The 24,103-nt window shown below is 38.9% G+C and overlaps 1 protein-coding gene across 3 annotated transcripts in view; it reads left to right on the top strand.

Annotated features, from left to right (window-relative positions):
• Nucleotides 1-24,103, top strand: part of GRIP1 (glutamate receptor interacting protein 1) — a 338,518-nt gene that overhangs the window by 261,142 nt on the left and 53,273 nt on the right. For all 3 annotated transcript variants that reach the window (XM_025403428.1, XM_025403429.1, XM_025403427.1), the window contains 2 exons: nt 3,508-3,577; nt 17,574-17,719. In XM_025403428.1, coding sequence (XP_025259213.1) covers nt 3,508-3,577; nt 17,574-17,719 — 216 coding nt within the window. The remainder of the gene's footprint in view (nt 1-3,507; nt 3,578-17,573; nt 17,720-24,103) is intronic.

Genomic DNA, 24,103 nt, shown 5'->3' with positions numbered 1-24,103 from the left:
AATAAATTTTAAAAAGTAATATAGTAAGTTGTTTCCTTGTGAGTATCAAGAATGTATATCTTAGGCAGAATGAAAAATCTCAATATTGCAATGTTACTAAAATGAATTCTTGTGATCTGGGATAAAATTTCCAATGACATTGTCTTGCTGGATTGCAGAAGAGCTGTAGACACAGATGACAATGATGATTTCTGAACAAGCTTGTAAATGACTCAACGCAAATCTAGTAACAACAGAAACACCTGCATTGGAGATACAAGTGACGAATTTCAATTAAAATCATTTCATAAAATAGGAATGAGAAAGAGGCAGTACTAATATATATTGTATAACAAAGGATTTAGCATCATTGCTCTTTTTTGTCAGATTTTTAGTTGTGTGTTTGACCAGTTAAGTTGAAATTTCAAGGAGTTTGAAATTTCAAAGAGATGTGATTGTTTTTTCTGTTTCAGAACTTAATAAGCTTTTGTTGCCCTTTTCTTCTTAATCACACTCTTGGAAGTATTCAATGTCCTTCCCCATCCCCATATGATGCATTTGTATGGATTTCCCACTTGGAATCACTTCACAGAAGAGAGAAAACTATTTCATGCCCAATAAGCTCAGGAGATTTAACCAGCTCTGCCTCTCCTTTTTATTCAACTTCTCTGGGGTGCCCAGAGCAGAGGTGCCTGTCTCGTAGTTGGTGTTCAATAAATATGTACTAAATAAATGAATGGTTCTGTGGAGAACTCCAATCAAATTCCAGGAACTGAGTGAATGCTAGTATATTCTCATTCAAAGGATCACAAACTCAGAAGCCTTCATGGGTGAGGCAATTCAGGGAGTGAGTTGAGCCCAATGAGGATAGAGGCAAATGGGAGATCTAAGGCTCGGTCTAAAGGAGGTAGTGGAAAACTTAGTCCACTGTTGTTAAACAATAATAGCAACAATAAACATTTATGTAATTCATTATGTGTGCACTCGTCCAGTCTCTTTACATATAATAGCTCACATAATCGTCCCAACAGAAACTACGGTAAGTACTGTTATTCATCAACACCATTTTGCAGATGAGGAAACTAAGGCACCTAAGGACTGTGTGCTCAAGCACATATGGCTAATAAGTGGTAGAGCCAGGATTTTAGATTCGACCATTCTGGCTACCAAGTCCTGTCTCTTAATCATGACACCATATTGCCCATCTATTTTTTTTAAAAGAAGCCATGTATCTATATAAAATCTACTAATTTGTAAGTGTTGGCAACTAAATATTTTTAAAGCACTGCTAGCCAAGCAAAGCATGCTTGGTTTATGACTCCTTCTTAGGTAGTAAAAAATTAAAACATGGGGCTAGGATACACAAACCATGACTGGTCCCCCAGACCATGCATAGCCACATTTAACATGCATGGTGGTGATGGGCAGGATCTCAAACAGATCTGGATGACATACTTCTGGGTTCAACCTCATTATCCCAATGGGCATCCACCCTATTGACTCCATTAAAGGAGAAAGAGAAGAATCTAGTAAATGTGAAAATGGCCACCATACATGTCTGTAGACCATGAGAAGTTTCAGACTCCTCTGCAAAGCCATGTAGGTTTGACCAAGAGCTCATAGTGCTATATTCCTCTCTTTCAAGGATGACAGATAGGTCTGATGTATTTTGTTGCCTCTACTATTGTTTGGTTTTACAGACCATTTCAGTGGAACATGGATTTTTTAAAAAGCCAAAGGAAACATTGAGTGCTATGTGATGGTGACTACAGCTTGGCAAAATATTGTGTCAATTCATTGGCAGATGCTAGAAAAGCTATACTTGCTGGTACTAACAAAGTTTTTATTTCTGTGCCCTATGACCAGAACAATTTGCAGTTTTGAAATATGATGTAACTAGAAATCCTAGATGCTTATATGCCTCTAGAGGCATTCTATCAAATCATTGAATGGAGTTTTAAATTATGACTTAATTAAAGTGAAGAGAATGTTTTGCATTCTTTGCTAACAGCTAAGAATAATGATTGAATGAAGCCCCATTAGCATTTACTCTGGACTAATTTAGACAGTGGGTAAGGTATCGGTATATGTGTTTTCTTTTTCTTGAAATGTTGTGTTAAGGTATTAAGCCATCTGTTCTTGTGCATAAACATTTTCCTGGGATTCAGATGGGATTATGGGATATGATATGGCTCTATGATTATTATGGGGTGATCAGACTGTTTATAATAAAATCTTACTTTAGGGGCCTGTTAATGATCTCTAGAAGGAAACCTCTCCAGCCTTCAGGTTGGCAAAATGTCTCCTTTCAGAGGCAAATTGTTTTTCACAAATGTTGGTATGGCTAATTTTAAGGATCAGATTCCTGCATTAAATGTAAACCTCTAAGTCAAGATGATTTTTTGTATTTATATGGACTATAATTAGTTTCTAGGGTTAATTCTAAGTAGCCTCATTTCTAATTTTTTTTATTCCCATAAATGGAAATATTCCTAAGAAAATTAGTAAAGCCCAAAACTGATCACTGTGCAGTATAATAGTTTTATCTATAAATGTAATAAAAGTTACATGTACATGTTTAGAATATCAGCATATATAAAAATTTAGTTAACTAGTAACAAAATATTTACTAAAAAAAAAAAAGAGAGAGTCACATTCCAGGAGCTTTCTAAGTATGAATTTGTGAGCAGAATTTAAAGATTTAGAGTCCATCTAGCAAAAGATTTCCTTGTGGAGAAAAAAAAAGAACTTTATTTATTTATTTATTTATTTATTGAGACAGAGTCTTGCTCTGTTGCCCAGGCTAGAGTGAGTGGTGTGATCTCGGCTCACTGCAACCTCTGCCTCCTGGGTAAAAGCAATTCTCCTGCCTCAGCCTCCCATGTAGCTGGGACTATAGGCATGCACCACCACACCTTTCTAATTTTTGTGTTTTTAGTAGAGATTGGGTTTCACCATGTTGGTCAGGCTGATGTCGAACTTCTGACCCCAGGTGATCCTCCCGCCTCAACTTCTCAAAGTGCTAGGATTACAGGCATGAGTCACTGTGCCTAGCCAAAAAAAAAAAGGAACTTTAAATCAGTGATTCTTATCCACTTTCCCACTCTACACTGGAGTAATATGGCATATTCCCATCAACAGTGGTGTCTCCTCACTGGAAAGGAATAGAAGAAGGGGTAACTAAGGGGAGCCCCCAATTGATTTTAATACTCTCCAACTGAGGTACCCACCCTTCAGGTCCTCTCTTGGGAATTGCTTATTAAAATAGATTTAAATCTAATGGGTACTTATCCAATTGCTTTCTCTAATTACAAATTTAAAGTGGCATTGCTTTAGTTTTTGTTTGTAAATATTTCAACCCAAACATTTGTATAGATATAATGTGCATACTTGCTAATTCATTTGCTGACTATCTTTGTTTTGTATACAAACATTACTTGCATTAAGTTATTATAAAACAGGGGAAATGTACAGTAAAGGGTGAATAATGGATATGAAGATGTGATTATTCTGTCTCCATTATTACAGCACCATCTAGTAGAAAACCAGGAGACCCCCTCGTCATTTCGGATATCAAGAAAGGAAGTGTGGCACACAGGTAAGGAAAATAGGTTTTCTGATTCATTTTAAGCCCTCTCTTAATTTAAGTATACATGATACCTTCCACACCCAAAGCAAACCTTTCTAATGGGTCACTGTATTTTGAAAAACTTCCAAGCAGCCACTGCTAATTGATCATATTTGACATCCCTAGTTGCAGTGGCTCCATAGATCTTCTCCTGGTTATCAATTTATTTATACACAGCTGAAAACATTTCTTAGGGTCTCTCATGAGTCTAGCATAGGCTCTCCTTCACTGATCATCTTCCATTCATTTTCTGACCAAAAACACAAAAACCTGAAAGTAGCCGCACTTATTAGAGGTACCCAAACAGAGGTGATAACTTGTGCAAGAGTTTTGCTGTTACCAGAATATCCCCACTGGGCAAGCAAGATTCTTGAGCGTTAAAATGTTCATGTCACCTATTTGGCCCATATACCATCAAAATCAGGACGTCTCAAATTTTTTATTTCATAAATAAAAATATTTTTAAATGATTGAGGATACTGATATAAGACCATTAACTTTCTTTTTGTTTTCCAATTCAGGACTTAAAAAAAATTCAACCTATTATCACAATTATTTTATTAAATAAATACTTTATTTTATTTTTGAGACAGAGTGTCTCCTCTGTCACCCATGCTGGAGTGCAGCAGTATGATCTCGGCTTACTGAAACCTCTGCCTCCTGGGTTCATGTGATTCTCCTGCCTCAGCCTCCCAAGTAGCTGGGATTACAGGTGTGCACCACCATGCCCGACTAATTTTTGTATTTTTTTTTACTAGAGACGGGGTTTCGCCATGTTGGCCAGGCTGGTCTCAAACTCCTGACCTCAGGTGATCCACCCACCTCAGCCTCCCAAAGTGCTGGGATTACAAGTGTGAGCCACCACATCCAGCCCAAGAAATACTTTAACATTAGAAAAGTAGGAAGGACATTGTATTAGTTTAGAAATGTATGTACAGGCTCCACTGCTATGACAAAGAGACATTTAAGACAGTGGATCAAACAAGACAGAAGTTTCTCTCTTAAAACAGTTGGGAGATAGGCAGACAATCCAGGGCTGAGGGAGCCATCCCAGCAGCTTGTCAGTTATTACCATTTTTTTTAATTTTTAATTTTTGTGGGTATATAGTTGGTATATATATTTATGGGATACAAGAGATATTTTGATAAGGCATGCAATGCATAGTAATTACATCATGGAGAATAGGGTACCCATCCCCTCAAGCTTTTATCCTTTGTGTTACAAGCAATCCAATTATACTCTTTTAGTTATTTTTAAGTGTGCAGTTAAATTACTACTGACCATAGTCACCCTGTTGTGCCATCAAATACTAGGTCATATTCATTCTATTTTTTTTTGTACCCATTAACCATCCCTACTTTTCCCACCCTGACCGCCCCCCACTACCCTTCCTAGCCTCTGGTAACAATCCTTCTACTCTCTATCTCCATGAGTTCAATTATTTTGATTTTTAAATACCATAAATAAGTGAGAACATGTGATGTTTGTAATTCTGTGCCTAGTTTATTCCACTGAACATAATGACCACCAGTTCCATCTAATGCGTTGCAAGTGACAGGATCTTGTTCTTTTTTATGCCTGAATGGAACTCTGTTGTATATATGTACCACATTTCTTTTATCCATTTATCTCTCAATGGACACTTATGTTGCTTCCAAATCTTGGCTGTTGTGAACAGTGCTGCAGCAAACATAGGAGTTCAGATATCTCTTCAATATTTTGATTTCCTTTCTTTTGGGTATATACCCAGCAGTGGGATTGCCGGATCATATGGTAGCTCTCTTTTTAGTTTTTTGAGGAACCTCCAGCTATTTTTATGGTGGTTGTACTAATTTACATTCCCATCAACAGAGTATACAGGGTTCCCTTTCCTCCACATTCTCTCCAGCATTTGTTATTGCCCGTCTTTTGGATAAAAACCACTTTAACTGGGGTCAGATGATATCTCATTGTAGTTTTGATTTCCATTTCTCTGATGACCACTGATGCGGAGCATCTTTTCATATGCCTGTTAGCCATGTGTATGTCTTCTTTTTAGAAATGACTATTCAAATATTTTGGTCATTTTTTAATAGGATTACTAGATTTTTTTTCCTATAGACTTGTTTGAGTTCCATGTATATTCTGGTGATTAATCCCTTGTCAGATGGATAGTTTGCAAATATTTTATCCTGTTATGTGAGCTGTCTCTTCACTTTGTTGATTTTTTTTCTTTGCTATGAAAAAGCTTTTTCACTTGTTGTGATCCCATTTGTCCATTTTGCTTAGGTTGCCTGTGCTTGTGAGGTATTAAGACATATTTGCCCAGACCAATGTCTTGGAGAGTTTCCCCAATGTTTTCTTGTGGTAGTGTCATAGTTGGAAGTCTTAGATTTAAGTTGTTAATCCACTTTGATTTGACTTTTGTATATGACAAGAAATAGCTGCCTAGTTTTATTCTTCTGCATGTTGACATTCCGTTTTCCCAGCACCATTTATTGAAGAGATTGTCTTTTCCCCAGTGTATGTTCTAGGCACCTTTGTCAAAAATGAGTTCACTGTAGGTATATGGATTTGTTTCTGGGTTCTCTGTTCTGTTCCATTGGTCTATGTGTATATTTTTATGCCAGTACCATGGTGTTTGGGTTACTATATGTCTGTAGTATAATTTGAAGTCAGATAATGGGATTCTTCCAATTTTGTTCTTTTTGCTCAGGATGGCATTGGGTATTCTAAGTCTTTTGTGGCTCAGTATAAATTTTAGGATACTTTTATCTATTTCTGTGAAGACTGTCATTGGTATTTTGATACAGATAGCATTGAATATGTAGATTGCTCTGGGTAGTATGGACATTTTAACAATATTGAGTCTTCTGGTTTATAAACATGTATTTTTTTTTCTATTCCTTTGCGTCCTCTTCAATTTCTTTCATCAGCGTTTTACAGTTTTCATTGTAGAGCTCTTTCACTTCTTTCATTAAGTTAATTTCTACATATTTGATTTTATTTGTGGCTCTTGTAAATGGGATTGTGTCTTTAATTTCTCTTTTAGGTTGTTCACTGTTGGCATATAGAAATGCTACTGATTTTTGTATTATTGATTTTGAAGCCTGCAACTTTACTGAATTTTTTTAATCAGCTCTAATAGTTTTTTTTCGTGGAGTCTTCAGGTTTTTCCAAATGTAAGATCATGTCATCTGCAAACAAGGATAATTTGACTTCTTCCTTTCCAATGTTGATATGCTTTTTTCTTTTCCTTGTGGGATTGCTCTAGCTAGGACTTCCAGTACCATGTTGAATAACAGTGGTGACAGTGAGCATCCTTGATGTGTACCAGATCTTAGAGGAATGGAATGGCTTTCAGTTTTTCCTCATTCAGAATGATACTAGCAGCAGCTGTGTTGTATATGGCTTTTTATTATGTCGAGGTATATTTCTTCTATACCCCAGTTTTTTGAGGATTTTTATCCTGAGGGATGTTAAATTTTTTTCAAATGCTTTTTCAGCATCAATAGAAATGATCATGTGATTTCTGTCCTTTATTCTATTGACATGATGTGTCTCACTGATTGATTTGCATAGCTTGCACCATCTTTGAATCTCTGGGTTGTGATCCAGCTTGGTTGTGAATCATCTTTTTAATGTATTTGTGACCTCACTTTGCTAGTATTTTGTTAAGGATTTTTGCATTAATGTTCATTAGAGGTTTCTGGCCCATAGTTTTCATTTTGTTTTTCTTTCTTTTGTGTGTGTGTGTGTGTGTGTGTGTGTGTGTGTATCTTTGTCTGATTTTGTTATCATGGTAATACTGGCCTCATAGAATGAGTTTGGAAGGATTTCCTCCTCCTCTGTTTTTCAGAATAGTTTGAGCAGGATTGATATTAGTTCTTTAAATGTTTGATAGAATTAGGCAGTGAAGCCATTGGGTCCCAGGTTTTCCTTACTTGGAAGCTTTTTATTATGACTTCAATCTTGTTACTTATTACTGGTCTGTTCAGGTTTTGAATTGCATCATAGTTCAATCTTGGTACATTGTATGAGTCTAGAAATTTATTCATTTCCTCTAGCTTTTCTAATTTATTGGCATATAGTTGCTCATAGTAGCCACTAATGATTCTTTGAATTTCTGTGATATCAGTTCTAATGTCTCCTTTTTCATCTCTGACTTTATTTAGTTGGGTTTTCTCCTTTTTTTATTTTTGTTATTAGTCTGGCTAAAGCTTTGTCCATTTTGTTCACCTTTTTAAAAACATTTTGTTTCATTGATCTTGGCATTGTTTTCTTCTTTTCAAATTCATTTATTTTTGCTCTGATCTTTGTTATTTATTTTCTACCACTAATTTTGGGTGCAGTTTGCTCTTGTTTTTCTGATTCTTTAAGATGCATTGTTAGTTTATTTATTTGATGTCTTTGTTCTTTTTTGATGTAGGCACTTATAGTTAAACATTTCCTGCTTAGTGCTGCTTTTGCTGTATCCCATTGGCTTTAGTATGTTGTGTTTCATTATCATTTGTTTCAATACATTTTTTAACTTTCTTATTAATTTCTCCATTGGCCCACAGGTCACTCAGAAGCATGTTGTTTCATTTCCATGTGTTTGTATAGTTTAAAAAATTCCTCGTGGTTTTTTGTTTTCTTCAAATTTTATTTTAAGTTCCAGGGTACATGTGCAGGATGTGCAGGTTTGTTACATAGGTAAACATGTGCCATGGTTTGCTGCACAGATCAACCTATCTTCTAGGTATTAAGCTCAGTACCCATTAACTATTCTTCCCGATGGTCTCCCTCCCATCATCTCACCCATGAGAGGCCCCACTGTGTGTTGTTGCTTCCAGTGTGTCCATGTGTTCTCGTTGTTCAGCTCCCACTTATAAGTGACAACAAGCAGTGTTTGGTTTTCTGTTTCTGTGTTAGTTTGCTGAGAATAAAAGCTTCCAGCTCTATCCATGTACCTGCAAAGGACATGATCTCATTCCTTTTTATGGCTACATAGTATTCCATAGTGTATATGTATCACATTTGCTTTATCCACTCTATCATTAATGGGCATTTGGGTTGACTCCATGTATTTGCTATTGTGAATAGTGCTGCAGTGGACATACACATGCATGTATCTTTATAATAGAATAATTTACATTCCTTTGGATATATACCCAGTAATGGGATTGCTGGGTCAAATGGTATTTCTGCTTCTAGATCTTTGAGGAATTGCCACACTGTCTTTCACAATAGTTGAACTAATTTACATTCCCACCAACCGTGTAAAAGCATTCCTTTTTCTCTGCAGTCTCACCGACATCTGTTGTTTCTTTACTTCTTCATAATTGCCATTCTGACTGGCATCAGGTGATATCTCATCAGGTGATTTCAATTTGTATTTCTCTAATGATCAGTGATGATGAGCTTTTTCTCATATGTTTGCTGACTGCATGAATATCTTCTTTTGAGAAGTGAAGTTCTTTATAGACTCTGGATATTAGCCCTTTGTCAGATGGATAGATTGGGAAAATTTCCTCCCATTCTGTAGGTTGTCTGTTCACTCTGATGATAGTTTCTTTTGCTGTGCGGAAGCTCTTTAGTTTAATTAGATCCCATTTATCAATGTTTGCTTTTGTTGCCATTGCCTTTGGCATTTTTGTCATGAAATCTTTGCCTGTGCCTATGTCCTAAATGGTATTGTCTAGATTTTCTTCTAGGGTTTTTATAGTTTTGGGATTTAGATTTAAGTCTTTAATCCATCTTATTTTATTTTATTTTATTTATTTTATTTTATTTTGTATAAAGTGTAAGGAAGGGGTCCAGTTTCAGTTTTCTTTGTATTGTTAGCCAGTTCTCACAGTGCCATTTATTAAATAGGGAATCCTTTTCCCATTGCTTGTTTCTGTCAGATTTGTTGATGATCAGATAGTTATGGGTGTTTGGTCTTCTTTGTGAGTTCTGTATTCTGTTCCTTTGGTCTATATGTCTATTTTTGTGCCAGTACCATGCTGTTTTGGTTACTGTAGCCTTGTACTATAGTTTGAAGTTGGGTAGTATGATGCCTCCAACTTTGTTCTTTTAGCTTAGGATTGGTTTGGCTATATGAGCTCTTTATTGATTCCACATGAATTTTAAAACAGTTTTTTTCTAATTCTGTCAAGAATGTCAAAGGTAGTTTAACAAGCATGGCATTAAATCTATAAATTACTTTGGGTAGTGTGGTCATTTTCACGATGTTGATTTTTTCTGTCCATGAGCATGGAATGTGTTTCTATTTGTCTGTGTCCTCTCTGATTTCTTTGAACAGTGGTTTGTAGTTCTCCCTGAAGAGGTCCTTCACTTCCCTTATTAGCTGTATTCCTAGGTATTTTATTCTCTTTGTAGCAATTGTGAATGGGAGTTCTTTGATTATTTGGCTCTCTGCTTGCCTGTTGTTGGTGTATAAGAATGCTAGTGATTTTTGCATGGTGATTTTGTATGTTGAGACTTTACTGAAGTTGCTTATCACAGCTTGAGAAGCTTTTGGGCTGAGATGATGGGGTTTTTTAGATATAAGATCCTGTCATCTGCAAAGACAATTTGACTTCCTCTCTTCTGATTTGAATACCCTTTATTTTTTTCTCTTGCCTGATTGCCCTGGTCAGAACTTCCAATATACTACGTTGAATAGGAGTGGTGAGAGGGCATCCTTGTCTTGTGCTGGTTTTCAAGGTGAATGCTTCCAGATTTTGCCCATTCAGTATGATATTGGCTGTGGGTTTGTCCTATATGGCTTTTACTATTTTGAAGTATGCTCCTTCAATACCTAGATTATTGAGAGTTTTTAAATGAAGGGATGTTGAATATTATTGAAGGCCATTTCTGCGTCTATTGAGATAATTATGTGGTTTTTGTCTTTAGTTCTGTTTATATGTTGAATCACATTTATTGTTTAGTGTATGTTGAACCAACCTTGCATCCCAGGGATGAAGTCAACTTGACCATGGTGGATAAACTTTTTAACGTGCTGCTGGATTCAGTTTGCCAGCATTTTATTGAGGATTTTTGCATCCATGTTTATCAAGGGCATTAGCCCAAAGTTTTTTCTCATTGTTGAATATCTCTCCCAGGTTTTGGTATCAGCATGATACTGGCCTCATAAAATGAGTTAGGGACAAGTTCCTTATTTTCAATTGTTTGGAATAGTTTCAGAAGAAATAATACCAGCTCATCTTTGTACCTCTGTTAGAATTCAGCTGTAAATCCATGTGGTCCTGTGATTTTTTTGGTTGGTAGACACTATTTATTACTGTCTCAATTTCAGAACTCATTATTGGTCTGTTTGTTCTCATTAGTTTCAAATAATTTCTTGATTTCTGCCTTAATTTTATTATTCACCCGAGGGTCACCTGGGGGCAGGCTGTTCAATTTCTGAAGTAGTAGTGTGGTTTAGAGCGAATTTCTTAATCTTGAGTTTAATTTGATTGTGCTGTGATCTGAGAGACTGTTATGATTTCAGTTATTTTGCATGTGCTGAGGAATGTTTTACTTCCAATTATGTGATCGATTTTAGAGTAAGTGTCATGCGTCAATGAGAAGAATATATATTCTGTTGTTTTGGAGTGGAGAGTTCTGTAGATATCTATCAGGTCCACTTGATCCAGAGCTGAGTTCAAGTCCTGAATATCTTTGTTAATTTTCTGTCTCAATGATCTGTCTAATATTGTCAGTGGGGTGTTACAATCTCCCACTATCACTGTGTAGGAGTATAAGTTTCTCTGTAGGTCTCTAAGAACTCTCTTTATGAATCTGGGTGCTCCTGTATTGGGTACATATGCATTTAGGATACTTAGTTCTTCTTGTTGAATTGAACCTTTTCTTCTGTCTTTGTTGGTTTAAAATCTCTTTTCTCACAAACTAGGAGTGCAGGCTCTTCCAGTTTTTCATTGCTTGGTAAATTTTCGTCCATCACTTTGTTTTGAGCCTATGTGTGTCACTGCATATGAGAAAGGTCTCTTGAAGACAGCATACCAATAGGTCTTGGTGCTCTCTTTATCCAGTTTGCCATTCTGTGTCTTTTAACTGGGGCATTTAGCCTGTTTACATTTAAGTTTAGTGTTGATATGTGTTAATTTGATCCTGTCATCATGATGCTAGCTGGTTATTTTGTAAACTTGTTTATGTGGTTGCTTCTTAGTGTCACTGGTCTGTGTATTTCAGTGTGTTTTTGTAGTGGCTAGTAATGGTTTTTCCTTTCCATATTTAGCACTTCCTTCAAGAGCTCTGGCAAGGTAGGCCTGGTGGTGATGAATTCCCTCAGCATTTACTTGTCAGAAAAGGATCTTATTTCTCCTTTACTTATGAAGTTTAGTTTGGCCAGATATGAAATTCTGGATTGGAAATTATTTTCTTTTAGAATGTTGAATATTGGCCCCCAAACTCTTCTGGCTTGTAGGTTTCTGTAGAGGTCTGCTGTTGGTCTGATGGGCTTCCCTTTGTAGGCATCCTGGCTTTTCTTTCTGGCTACCCTTAACATTTTTTTCATTCATTTTGACCTTGGAGAATCCAATGATTTTGTGTCTTGGGGTTGATTTTCTCATGTAGTATCTTACTGAGGTTCTCTGGATTTCCTATATTTGAATGTTGGCCTATCTTGCTGGGCTTGGGAAGTTCTCCTGGATTATATCCTGAAGTATGTTTTCCAACTTGGTTCTGTTCTCCCCATCTCCTTCAGGTACCCCAATCAGTCATAGATTTGGTCTTTTTACATAATCCCATACTTCTTGGAGGTTTTGTTTATTCCTTTTTATTCTTTTTTCTCTATTCTTGTCTGCCTGTCTTATTTCAGAAAGATAGTCTTCAACTCTGAGATTCTTTGTTCCACTTAGTCTGTTTGGCTATGGACACTTGTGATTGCATTATGAAGTTATCATGTTGTGTTTTTCAGCTCCATAAGGTCATTTATGTTTCTCACTAAACTGGCTATTCTGGTCATCAGCTTCTGTAATGTTTTATTATGATTCTTAGCTTATTTGCATTGTGTTAGAGTATGCTCCTTTAGTTCAGTGAAGTTCATTATTACCCACCTTTTGAAGCCTACTTCTGCCAATTCAGCCATCTCAGCTTCAGCCCAGTTCTATGCCCTTGCTGAAGAAGTATTGCAGTTATTTGGAAGAGAAGAGGCACCCTGGTATTTTGAGTTTTCTGCAATTTTATGTTGATTCTTTCTCATCTTTGTGGGCTTATCTGCCTTCAATCTTTGAGGTTGCTGACCTGCGAATGGAGTTTTTGTGGGGTCTTTTTATTGATGATGTTACTGTTGTTGCTTTCTGTTTATTTGTTTTTCTTTTAACAGTCAGGCCCCCCTTCTGTAGTGCTGTTGTGGTTTGCTGGGGGTCCACTCCAGACCCCAAGCCTGAGTCCCTCCTGCACCTGGATGTATTACCAGTGAAGGCTACAAAACAGCAACGACGGGAGCCTGCTCCTTCCTCTGAGAGCTCTGTTCCAGAGGGGCACTGACCTGATGCCTATCTGGTGACCTGGAGACCCCTGTTGGGAGGTCGCACCCAGTCAGGAGGAACGGTATCAGGAACCTGCTTAAAGAAGCAGTCTGCCTGCTCCTTGACAGAGCAGGTGCTCTGTCCTTTGGGGAACCACCCTCATCCAGACTGCCCAGACTCTCCAGAGCCAGCAGGCAGGAAAGGCTAAGTCAACTGAACCAGAGAGACCATGGCTCCCCGTCCTGCAAGGGGCTCCATCCCAAGAAGATCATAATTCTGTCCATAAAACCTTGGCTTAGAATGAATTTCTTAACCTTGAGTTTAATTTGATTGTGCTGTGGTCTGAGAGACTGTTATGATTTCAGTTATTTTGCATCTGTAGTTGCTGAAATTCCCACAGGTGGTCTAGAAGGTTCTTGTACTTGAATATAGATATCTTTCTCTATGTTTGGGAAGTTCTCTGTTATTATCCCTTTGAATAAAGTTTCTACCCCTATCTGTCTCTCTACTTCATCTTTAAGGCCTGTAACTCTTAGATTTGGCCTTTTGAGGCTATTTTTTAGATCCCGTAGGTGTGTGCCATTGTTTGTTTGTTTGTTTGTTTGTTTTGAGACGGAGTCTCACTTTGATGCCCAGGCTGGAGTGCAGTGGCGCAATCTTGGCCCACTGCAACCTCTGCCTCCTGGGTTCAAGCAATTCTCCTGCCTCAGCCTCCCAAGTAGCTGGGATTACAGCCGCACACCACTATGCCCAGCTTTGTGTGTGTGTGTGTGTGTGTGTGTGTGTGTGTTTGTGTTTGTACTTTTAGTGGAGACGGGGTTTCGCCATGTTGCCCAGGCTTGTCTCAAACTCCTGACCTCAAATTATCTGCCTACCTCGGCCTCCCAAAGTGCTGGGATTATGGGTGTGAGCCACCATGCCTGACCCAGTTTTTTGTGTGTTTTTTGTTGTTGTTTTTTTTCTTTTTTCTTTTGCCTTCTCTGGCTATGTATTTTTAAATATCCTGTCTTCAAGCTTACTAATTCTTTCTTCTGCTTGATCAATGATGTTGTTAAGAGACTCTGATGCAATCTTTTAATGTGGCAATTGCATTTTTCAACTCCAGAATTTCTGCTGCATTTTTTTAAAAATTATTTCAATCTCTTTGTTGAATTTATCTAATAGGATTCTGAATTTGTTATCTGTATTATCACAGACTCAAAACTTCATTGTTTCCTCAAAACAGTAATTTTGAATTCTCTGTATGAAAGACCACATATCTCTATTTCTCTGTGATTGGTTTTTCGTGCCTTATTTAGTTCACTTGGTGAGGTCATGTTTTCCTGGATGGTCTTGATGCTCGTGAATGTTCATTAGTGTCTGAGAACTGAAGAGTTAAGTATTTATTATAATCTTTGCAGTCTGGGCTTGTTTGTACCTGTCCTTCTTGGGAAGGCTTTCCAAGTATTTGAAGGGACTTGCGTGTTGTGATCTAAGTTTTTGGTCACTTCACCTGTATCTCCATTAGGGGGCGCCCCAAGTCCAGCTCTTGCAGACTCAAAAATACTGCATTGGTGGTCTTGGGTAAGATCCAGAAGAATTATCTGGATTACTAGGCAGAGACTCTTGTTCTCTTCCCTTTCTTCCAAACAGATACAGTCTCTCTCTCTGTGCTGAGCTACCTGAAGCTGAGGGGTGAGGGGGTGACACAAGCACCCCTGTGGTCACCACCACTGGGACAATGCTGGTTCAGACCTGAAGCCAATATGATACTAGGTCTCAAATAAGGCTGCCAGTAAACCCTTATCTGGCTACTGCTACTCCATGTTCACTCAAGGACCAAAGGCTCTATAATCAGCAGGTGGCAAAGCCAGGCAGGATAGTATCCTTCTTTTCAGGGCAGTGAGCTTCCCCTGGCCCCTTGCAGGTCTAAAGATGCCATCCAGGAGCCTAGTCCTGGAGACCAAAACCTTAGGAATCTACCTGGTGCTCTATTCTACTATAGCTGAGCTGGCACCCAACCCACAAGACGAAGTCTTTCCCATCCTTTCTACAAGGAAAGAAGTCCCTCCCCATGGCCACCACTGCTCCAGGCCCATGGCAAGTACTGCCTGACTATTGCCGACGTTCACTCAAGGCCCAAAGGCTCTTTAGTCAGCTTGTGGCAAATGCTGCCAGGGCTGGGACTCTTCTTTCAAGGCAGTGGGCTCCCTTCTATCCCACAAACATCCAAGAGCTAAGGCCTAGAATCAGGGACCCCAAGAGCCCACTTGGTACTCTACCCCACTGTTGCAGAGCTGGTACCTAAGCTGCAAGTCCTTTTTACTGTTTCCTCTGCTTTTCTCAAGCAGAAACAGCCTCCCCATAGCCACCACAGCTGGGAATGTGCTGGGTCACACCTAAAGCCAGCACAACTCAGTCTCACCTAAGGCCCACAGCAAGTACTACCTGGCTACTGCTGCTGATTTTATTTTTTTATAATATTTGATTTTATTTATTTTTTGAGACAGAGTTTCATTCTGTTGCCTAGGCTGGAGTGCAGTGGTGTGATCTCAGCTCACTGCAACCTCCACCTCCCAGGCTCAAGTGATTCCCCTACCTCAGCCTCCCGAATAGCTGGGGTTACAGGTGTGTGCCACCACGCCTGGCTAATTTTTGTATTTTTTGTAGAGATGGGGTTTCACCATGTTGGCCAGGCTGGTCTTGAACTTCTGGTCTCAAGTGATCCACCCACCTTGGCCTCCCAAAGCGCTGGGATTGCAGGCATGAGCCACTGCACCCAGCCGTGCTGCTGATTATTCAGGGCCCAAGGGATATTTAGTCAGCAGGTGATAAATGTTGCCAGGACTGGGTCCTTCCCTTCAAGGCAGCAGGTTCCCTTCTGGCCCTGGGTGTGTCTAGAAATGTTGTCTGGGAGCTAAGGCCTGGAAAAGGGGCCTTAGGACTCTGCCCGGTGCCCTGTCATACTACGGCTGAGCTGATATCAAAGTTGCAAGACAAAGTCTTCTTTAGTCTCCCCTCTCCTCTACTCAGGTAGAGTGAAGATTTCTTCAGGAGTTGTGAGCTGTACTGTGTAGGGCTAGGGGAGGGGTGTTGCAAGCACTCACTTAGCCACCCCAGCTAGTTTCTCATTAGGTCACATGCCCCCCAAGTCTACTGGCTCTGAGCTCAGCACAGCATCAGGACTTGTCCAGGAATTGCAGTCCTTGTGGCTTTAAACTGTCTTTTGAGTTTATTTAGTACCCAAGAACACTTTAGCGTGCAGCAGTGAGGCGTGCTGGAACTCAAGTTCTGACCACTGGAATGGGTGATTCCCCTGTGCCTAGGGCTGATCTAAATGTTCCCTCTGTGGATATCAGCTGACTTCTGCCCAGTGTTGCTTTCCGCTCTGACAGGGTAGCACTGAGTTTCAATGCAGTCTCTCCCTCACTGTGTTCTCCCTCCCACAAGTGCACAGTTTTTCTCTCTATGCCATGTGGCTGCTGCAGAAGGGGTGGGGAAGGGGCTGGCATCATCAATTCAAGACCTTCTTTCCTACCCTCTTCAGTGCCTCTTTCAATGATATGAAGTTAAAACCAGGTACTGTGATTGCTCACCTGATTTTTGGTTCTTATAAAGGTGCTTTTCTATATGGATAGTTGTTAAATTTGGTGTTCCTGCAAGGAGGACAGTTAGTGGAGGCTTCTATTCAGCCATCTTGCTCTGCCTCCCTCCTGCTACCATTTTCTAGCTATAGGCAGGAGGTGGGGAGGGTCCCCAGAGAGTCTGGGGCATGCATTTTTAGAGGGTAACTTAAAAGAAGGGAAAAGAGAATGGGTGCTGGGAAACAATCAGCAGTCTCTGGCACAGACATAATGCATAAAAGGCTATTCTTACAAATCTGTGTATATATACATATATGCACGTAGAAACATATACATACTACATTCACATTATTTTTTTCGTTTCATTATGGACCTTAAAAATTTTCAACAGACCTACCCTGGTCCACAGCCAGTTTTAGAGTCCCAGTGGCCACTTTCCAAATAAGCTATGGTTTCATCTATAAATTTTCTTGCTACTTCAGCCATAGTAAGTTTCCAGATGCAAGTGGAAATAGCAGAGGTTCAAGCCTTAGGCTTCCACTAACTCTATTACACCTTGCCTTCTCTCATTCTCTCAGCGCTCTCCTAATAACTGGACTACCAAGGATCAAAAGTAATACAACAATATGGAGAAACACAAGGATACCCGGGTCTATGCAGACCCTCGCCCATTACCTCCCTTCCTAGGAATTGTATGCTTCCTGAGTGACACTTATATATGTTCTTGTTTAATTGAAAAAAGTATAAGAAAAAATGGTTTTAATACTCTGCAATTTAATGTCATGGCAGGCAACCCAAATAAGACTAGAAGAAGGGAGGGAGGTGTCAATAAAGTACAATTTAAAAACAGTTGAACCTCTTTTCCTCTAAAGACTACCACAGTGCTACATTATGCTTAATGCCTCTTTAAATAGCCTAGTTAAGTGCTCATCATTAGTCATGTGTTACTATGCATTCACTAACAGAACTGGGACCCTGGAACTTGGGGATAAATTGCTCGCAATAGATAATATCCGGCTGGACAACTGTTCCATGGAAGATGCAGTTCAGATCCTCCAGCAATGTGAAGACCTGGTGAAGCTCAAAATCCGCAAAGATGAAGATAATTCAGGTATTGAGAGCATCCTTAGTTAAAACTGATTTTTCGAAATGCCCATCTGTCACCACAGATATTAGATCTTGATGTTTTATATACAACAGCTGGCTAGTGACGTGGCAGCAGTGTTTCACAGCTAGAAGAGTCTTTAAGTTTTGTGTTGAGAGTGTAGTATGAATTTTAAATAATGATGCTTGTAAATGATATCATTAAGATAATTTCATTATAGAAAACATTATAATTGCATGAAATAATTTTTAAAGATGATATCTAAATCATCGTCTAATCCCACACTAATATAGTGAAACTGGTGGTTTTCTAGTTTTTGTTGATATTCCTATGGCATAACTATAAACAAGTAGATGTTGCATTTTTTACCTAATTTTACATTATAAACATTTGATCATTTTATAAACTCTGAATGTCTATCATTTTTATTGACTGCCTGTGATTTACCTTTCTTCTCTTCTTAAATCACTATATTGCTTCCAACTGTTTCATTATTGTAAATAGTACTCTTATAGACATCTTTATACATAGATATCTTTATTCAGCTTTTCAACTTTTTTTTTCTTTTGAATTATTTCATAAGAAAATATTCCTAGAAGCAGGATGGCTGAATAAGAATACAAAGGAATTGTCTATGATTCCTGATGAGTCAGTCATGCCTCACGTTGCTTTTCAAAAGGGCTATATACATTTTTTAGGCCCTCCAATGAAACTTAGGAGGGCATAGACTCATCTGAAGCGTTTGTTAAAACACAGATCCTGGGCACCACCCCAGGTGGGACCTGGGATTCTGGATTCCTAATAAACATCCAGATGCTGCCACAGCTGTGGTGCAAGGAGCACACTTCGGGTTGCCCTGAAATACGAGACATCCTATCTGATTATGATAAGAATATAGAGCCAATTGAAAAGTGTCCATTCATCAAAAGAGTCAGATAATGTGGGGAATTACAGAATGTGATATGGATCCATAAAGTAAACATTTCATTTACAATTTTGCCAATCTTGTGGGTAAAGTCAAGGCCTTTCCTATGAACATGGTTCCTGCTGATTATGGTCACAAGTCTAAATGTTTGCCTAAACCATATCCACAATATGGGTAAAGTCAAGGCCTTTCCTATGAACATGGTTCTGCTGATTATAGTTACAAGTCTTTTTGTTTGTTTGCCTAAACCATATCCACAATATATATTTTATGACTTCCAGTTTTATTTTGGTTTGGTTTGGTTTTTAATGCAGTGAGACTTTAAAGAATTTATAGCAATCTGAATGCCTCCTCCACCTAGATTTTGGTCTTCCCCAGTGTTTTAGAGTTTTTCTGCTAGGTAATTAACAGTAGATTTTATGTTTGTTTGTTTGTCTGTTTTGTGTTTGTTTTGTGTGGCACACCCAGGCTGGAGTGTGCCATGGAGTGCAGTGGCGCCAACTCTGCTCACTGCAACGTCCACCTCCCAGGTTCAAGCAATTCTTGTGCCTCAGCCTCCTGAGTAGCTGGAATTACTGGCATGCATCATCTTTCCTGGCTAATTGTTATATTTTTAGTAGAGATGGAGTTTTGCCATGTTGACCAGGCTGGTCTCAAACTCCTGACCTCAACTGATCTGCCCACCTCGGCCTCCCAAAGTGCTGGGATTTCACGTGTGAGCCACTGCGCCTGGCCATAGATTTTTGCCTAATGAACCCTTATTGAATCTTTCCCAACCGTTGGATTTTATTTTCATAGAACAAGTACATTCATATTTCATAGGTTATATAAGATTAATTAAATTACATAGTTAAAATAACAAGTACAGCTGGCATAAACAGGTTTAGGAATAAACATAATTGCCTCTAAATTTTGAAGTTTACAACTCAAGCAGGAGCAGGAGCAGAAGTGCAGAGGGGCTAGATAAAGAAACGTATTGCTCTGGAGCATGTCATGGCATTGATCTGTACATTTTATGATAGAGGATGAACAGCCACAATTAATTCAGTAAATTGGTTAAGTGGAGATTGGTTGAGAGAGCATCTACTGTATATAATTTCATTGCAACCAGTAATGAAGTTGTGGCAATGTTCTGGGATTTCCTTAATCAGGTCATCTAGATCTAGAGTTCATGGTTATGTCAGGCTATGTGTTTATGATTCCTATTCAAAGTAAAAAAAAAAAAAAAATCTATAGTTGCATCCATCAGTACAATTGATGATGATGATATCCAAATATATTTTATAACCAATGTTTAAAAATATGCACAGGTTTGCACTCATTATTTCCTAAGCAACTGATTTTCTGTGCCAACATTTGCATTTCTCTCCTTACAAGCCTGCTTCAGTTGCACTTTCTTTTGGGGATTTATTTCAAAAGAGGGAGTAAGCCTTTAGCATCAGCCTGGGTTCTGTCCTAGTCAAGAGGCAAAGCCCTGTGGAGAAACCTGTTTTGCATGATTTGCCCTGCTCAGCAGATGTCAGCTACTTTCCTTGCAAAGTGAAAAAGCCAAGCCAGAGATGAATGTGTGTAGTGGGCACAGTTGGCAATGCATCCAATTTCAAAGCCAGGCTGTGTCTGCCGGTTGGCAGGAGTTTCTCAAACAACTGAGCACTTGGAGAGCTAGACCTTACTTTCAGTTACTGATTTCCTTTGCCTCATTTTCCCCCTTTATACGCTTCCCCTACAATCCCTATGTAAACTATTATGATACTTATTGTGCTTATTAAATATTTTTTAATTTTAAGAGGTTCTGGTTTTAAAATCCTAAACCTTCCATAGAAAAACATACAACCACCCAAAATAAGACTATAGATATTGGCATGAGAGACATACTTACCCAAACCAGATTTTCTCATACTGATATACAGAAATATATACTCATTCAGACATGGTTTTACAAAAGATCACTATTTGCAAATTATTCAGCTATTGATTTTGAAGAATTTGTGTGATCCTAGTATTCTCTTCCCTTACAACATTATAATTTGAGTACCTGAATTCATTTTTATTCAGAGCAAAGTAAGGGAGGAAAAAAAACATTATTCAAAATGTAAAGCCTGACCACAGATTATTTAAAGGCAAACTAAATCTTCACAAAGAGCAAATGTTTTAAAATCAGACATGATATGATGAAGAATGGAAACTCAGAAGAAGAGACGGTAGGAGGGGGATGAGGGACCAAAAAAAACTACTTATTGAGTACAGTGTGCAGCACTTGGGTGATGGGTGCACCACAATCTCAGGCTTCACCGCTATACAATTCATCCAGGTAATGAAAAACCACTTGTACCCTTAAAGCTATTGAAATAAATTCTTTTAAAAATATCAGACCTCAGTTTAAAGTTCAGCTCTACCACATTTGAGCTGTGAGAGTTTGGGCAACTTGCTAAACTTGTCTGAGATTTGGTCCCATTTTCAGTACCATCTACATAATGATACCCATCTCAGGGAACTGTTGTAACTTACTGAAAGAAATACTGGCACAGTCCATACTCCACTCAGTAAGTGGAGACTATTTGTATTCTAATTACCTCCTGAAATCCCTTTCTCTGCATTCGTTCTGATCCTTTATCAAGATATGACTGAGTGGAAAATAAGCATTGATCCTTCGGACAGTCACTGATTTTGAAAGTTTGATATTATGCTTAATCTGAAATTATGCTGGTGATCAGAACGATCCCATTAAATAGTTGCCATGCTTTGTCTCAATGTTTTTGAATGGTAATATTCAGTGTATATTCTCCAACCCTAGAAATGTTGCTCATACTGATGTAGGCCCTCTGCACTTCAGGAGTTTTCCAGTCCTTTAACGGCTGGCTGCTCTCCTTCCTTCAGTGATGATTCTCTCTCCGGTCACAGGAAGTTTATAACTATACTTGATGTAACTTAGTTTCCTAAGCTAGCTTGTACTGCAAATGGGATTTAACAGATACTGCTTCAAAATGTAAGCATTTCTTCCAGCTTCGCACATCTCACTACCCTGCTGTGTACCTTACCCAAGGAGATGGTAGAACTATTCCCAAATGCTGCTGAAGCCCTCGATTTTCAGTCATGCCATCAGCATTCATTTATTGTCTATGAAGTATCAGGCAATGACTACCGGTTCTTAGATAAAAAGGACACAATCCTGCCCTTAAGTCAGTTACCACCAAATAGGAGAAACAAAAGAAAATCAATAATTAACAATATAGTGAATGTCGTAAGGATATGCACAAAATATTCCACAATGGTAAGAGAATGTGAAGGCATCCATTTGAGCCTGAGGACCTCAAGGAAAAGATTCTAACAACCTGGGTCCCGAAGAGGTTTGTGAAGTGGTGCAGAAAGTTAGGGACAGCATGGCACACTCCAGTAGGCAGATATGGCTCAAGCAGAACATATGTGCAAGGACTTTGTAGTAGGTAAGCTAGAAAGGTATACTGGAGCCAAGTCATTATGGGTCTTGTAAATCACGTTAATAAATTTGAATTTTATCCCAGAAACCAGTGGGGAGCCATTAAAGGAATTAAAACGGGAATGAGGCCCACTGGACTTGGTTAGTGACCACTGGTTTTAATCACTTTATGAAAGCGCTGAATGAGCCATTCAAGAGAGTGTGAATTAACTCTGCTTCTAGCCCAAGCTGGGGGAAACAGTGGAATGAAAGACGAAGAACGCCAGACTGGCTTCATAACTGACAAGTGGGAAACTTAGGCAAATTAACTTCTCTGAGCATGAGTTTCCTCATCTGTAAATGTCCATTTAATGCTTACTTTAATTGGCTGTTTTAAGGATTAAAGGAGGAGATATATACATATATACACACACACACACACACACATATATATATATTTAAATTAAAGGAGGAGATATATGTGTGTGTGTGTGTGTGTGTGTGTGTGTGTATGTTTTTGTTTTGTTTTGTTTTGTTTTTGAGATGGAGTTTTGCTCCTGTCACCCAGGCTGGAGTGCGATGGCAGGATCTCGGCTCACTGCAACCTCCACCTTCCAGGTTCAACCGATTCTCCTGCCTCAGCCTCCCAAGTAGCTGGGATTACAGGTGCCTGCCACAACCATGCCCAGCTAATTTTTTGTATTTTTAGTAGAGATGGAGTTTTGCCATGTTGGGCAGGCTAGTCTCGAACTCCTGACCTCAGGTGATCCGCCCACCTTGGCCTCCCAAAGTGCTAAGATTACAGGCGTGAGCCACCGCGCCTGGCCTAAAGGAGGTAATATATTTAAGAACTCACCAATAAGTTTGCACTTAGTAAGGCCTAATGAATGCTGACTATCAGTAGTCATTACTGTATTTGGATATTTTTAAAGTGAATTTAAGCTCTATTTAACAATGGCCAAATCTTTTGGAACACTTGGAGTTGTAGGTGTTTTTCTCTCTCATTCTGGATTCAGCCTGGACCATCCTGCCTTCAGGAGCTTCTGCATTTGTCGTCTTCCATTACTGCAGGAATGTAACTCAGGTAGTGTCCAGTGGCTCTTGTGTGGGTCCAAGGCTCTGGGATTCCTGAGGCTGTGACCCAATCCCCAGGTCTTCAGCAATGCAAATAATCCCCTTGAAAAAAAAAATCTATTGTTTGTCTTGATTGCTTCTGAGTCCAAAGTAAATGAAGAGAGTTGGAAGACCTGGCTAAGGCCTGAGAGGAAACCCTGAAACAAAGCAATAGAGACTTTTGGGGATTTGCAGGAAGAGATAGAGGTTTGCAAATCTATCACATATAGTTTTCAAAACTCGGCTTTGTATTACCACCTTTTTGTCAATCAAATATACAGCTATTAATGATCTCTCACTTGGTTTGGGGAATCTTATTCTAATATATAGCATATTTTTGGAGACCATAAATCAATACTTGACCTTCCTGGGCTCTAATCTGTGTAAAAAAATCATTTTCAGGCTGCAGCTTGTCCTATTCAAAGCAAATTACCTTTATCCAGCCTTATTAGTGATTATATTAGTCCTTTGAAGACAGATTCATATTTTGGGCTTCAAATATATATAGTTCACCAGTGTTAAGCCAAGCTAAGTAATTTGCGGTAGCTTTTCCCCCTAAACCCAGATTGGAGTATTGGAGTAGCAGAGATGCCCCTTTCCAAGCTCCCAAGAATGATCTCGGCTGTGCTAGGAGCACTAGAAGGAGGTGTGTTGACAAGAAGCTGGCTGCAAGAAGGACCTATGATAAAAAGTACTTTTCTCTTTTCTTCAGGCTTGATTTCATAAAGGGATGGCTCTCCAGCTTGAGTGTGCATCAGAATCACCGAGAAGATGTTAATCCACAGATGACTAGGCCCCTCTCCCAGAGTTCCCATTCCTATTGGTCTGTGGGGTAGGGATTCTCAGTCAAATGCAAACTTGAGAATTTGTATTTGTAACAAGTTCACAGATGATGCCAAAACTGCTGGTCCTAGAACTACACTTTGAGAAATGCTGT

This window comes from Theropithecus gelada, chromosome 11 (genome assembly GCF_003255815.1).
Source record: "Theropithecus gelada isolate Dixy chromosome 11, Tgel_1.0, whole genome shotgun sequence".
NCBI lineage: Eukaryota > Metazoa > Chordata > Mammalia > Primates > Cercopithecidae > Theropithecus > Theropithecus gelada.
The sequence above is the reverse complement of the archived record's forward strand: the minus strand, read 5'-3'. Positions and strand labels throughout refer to the sequence as shown.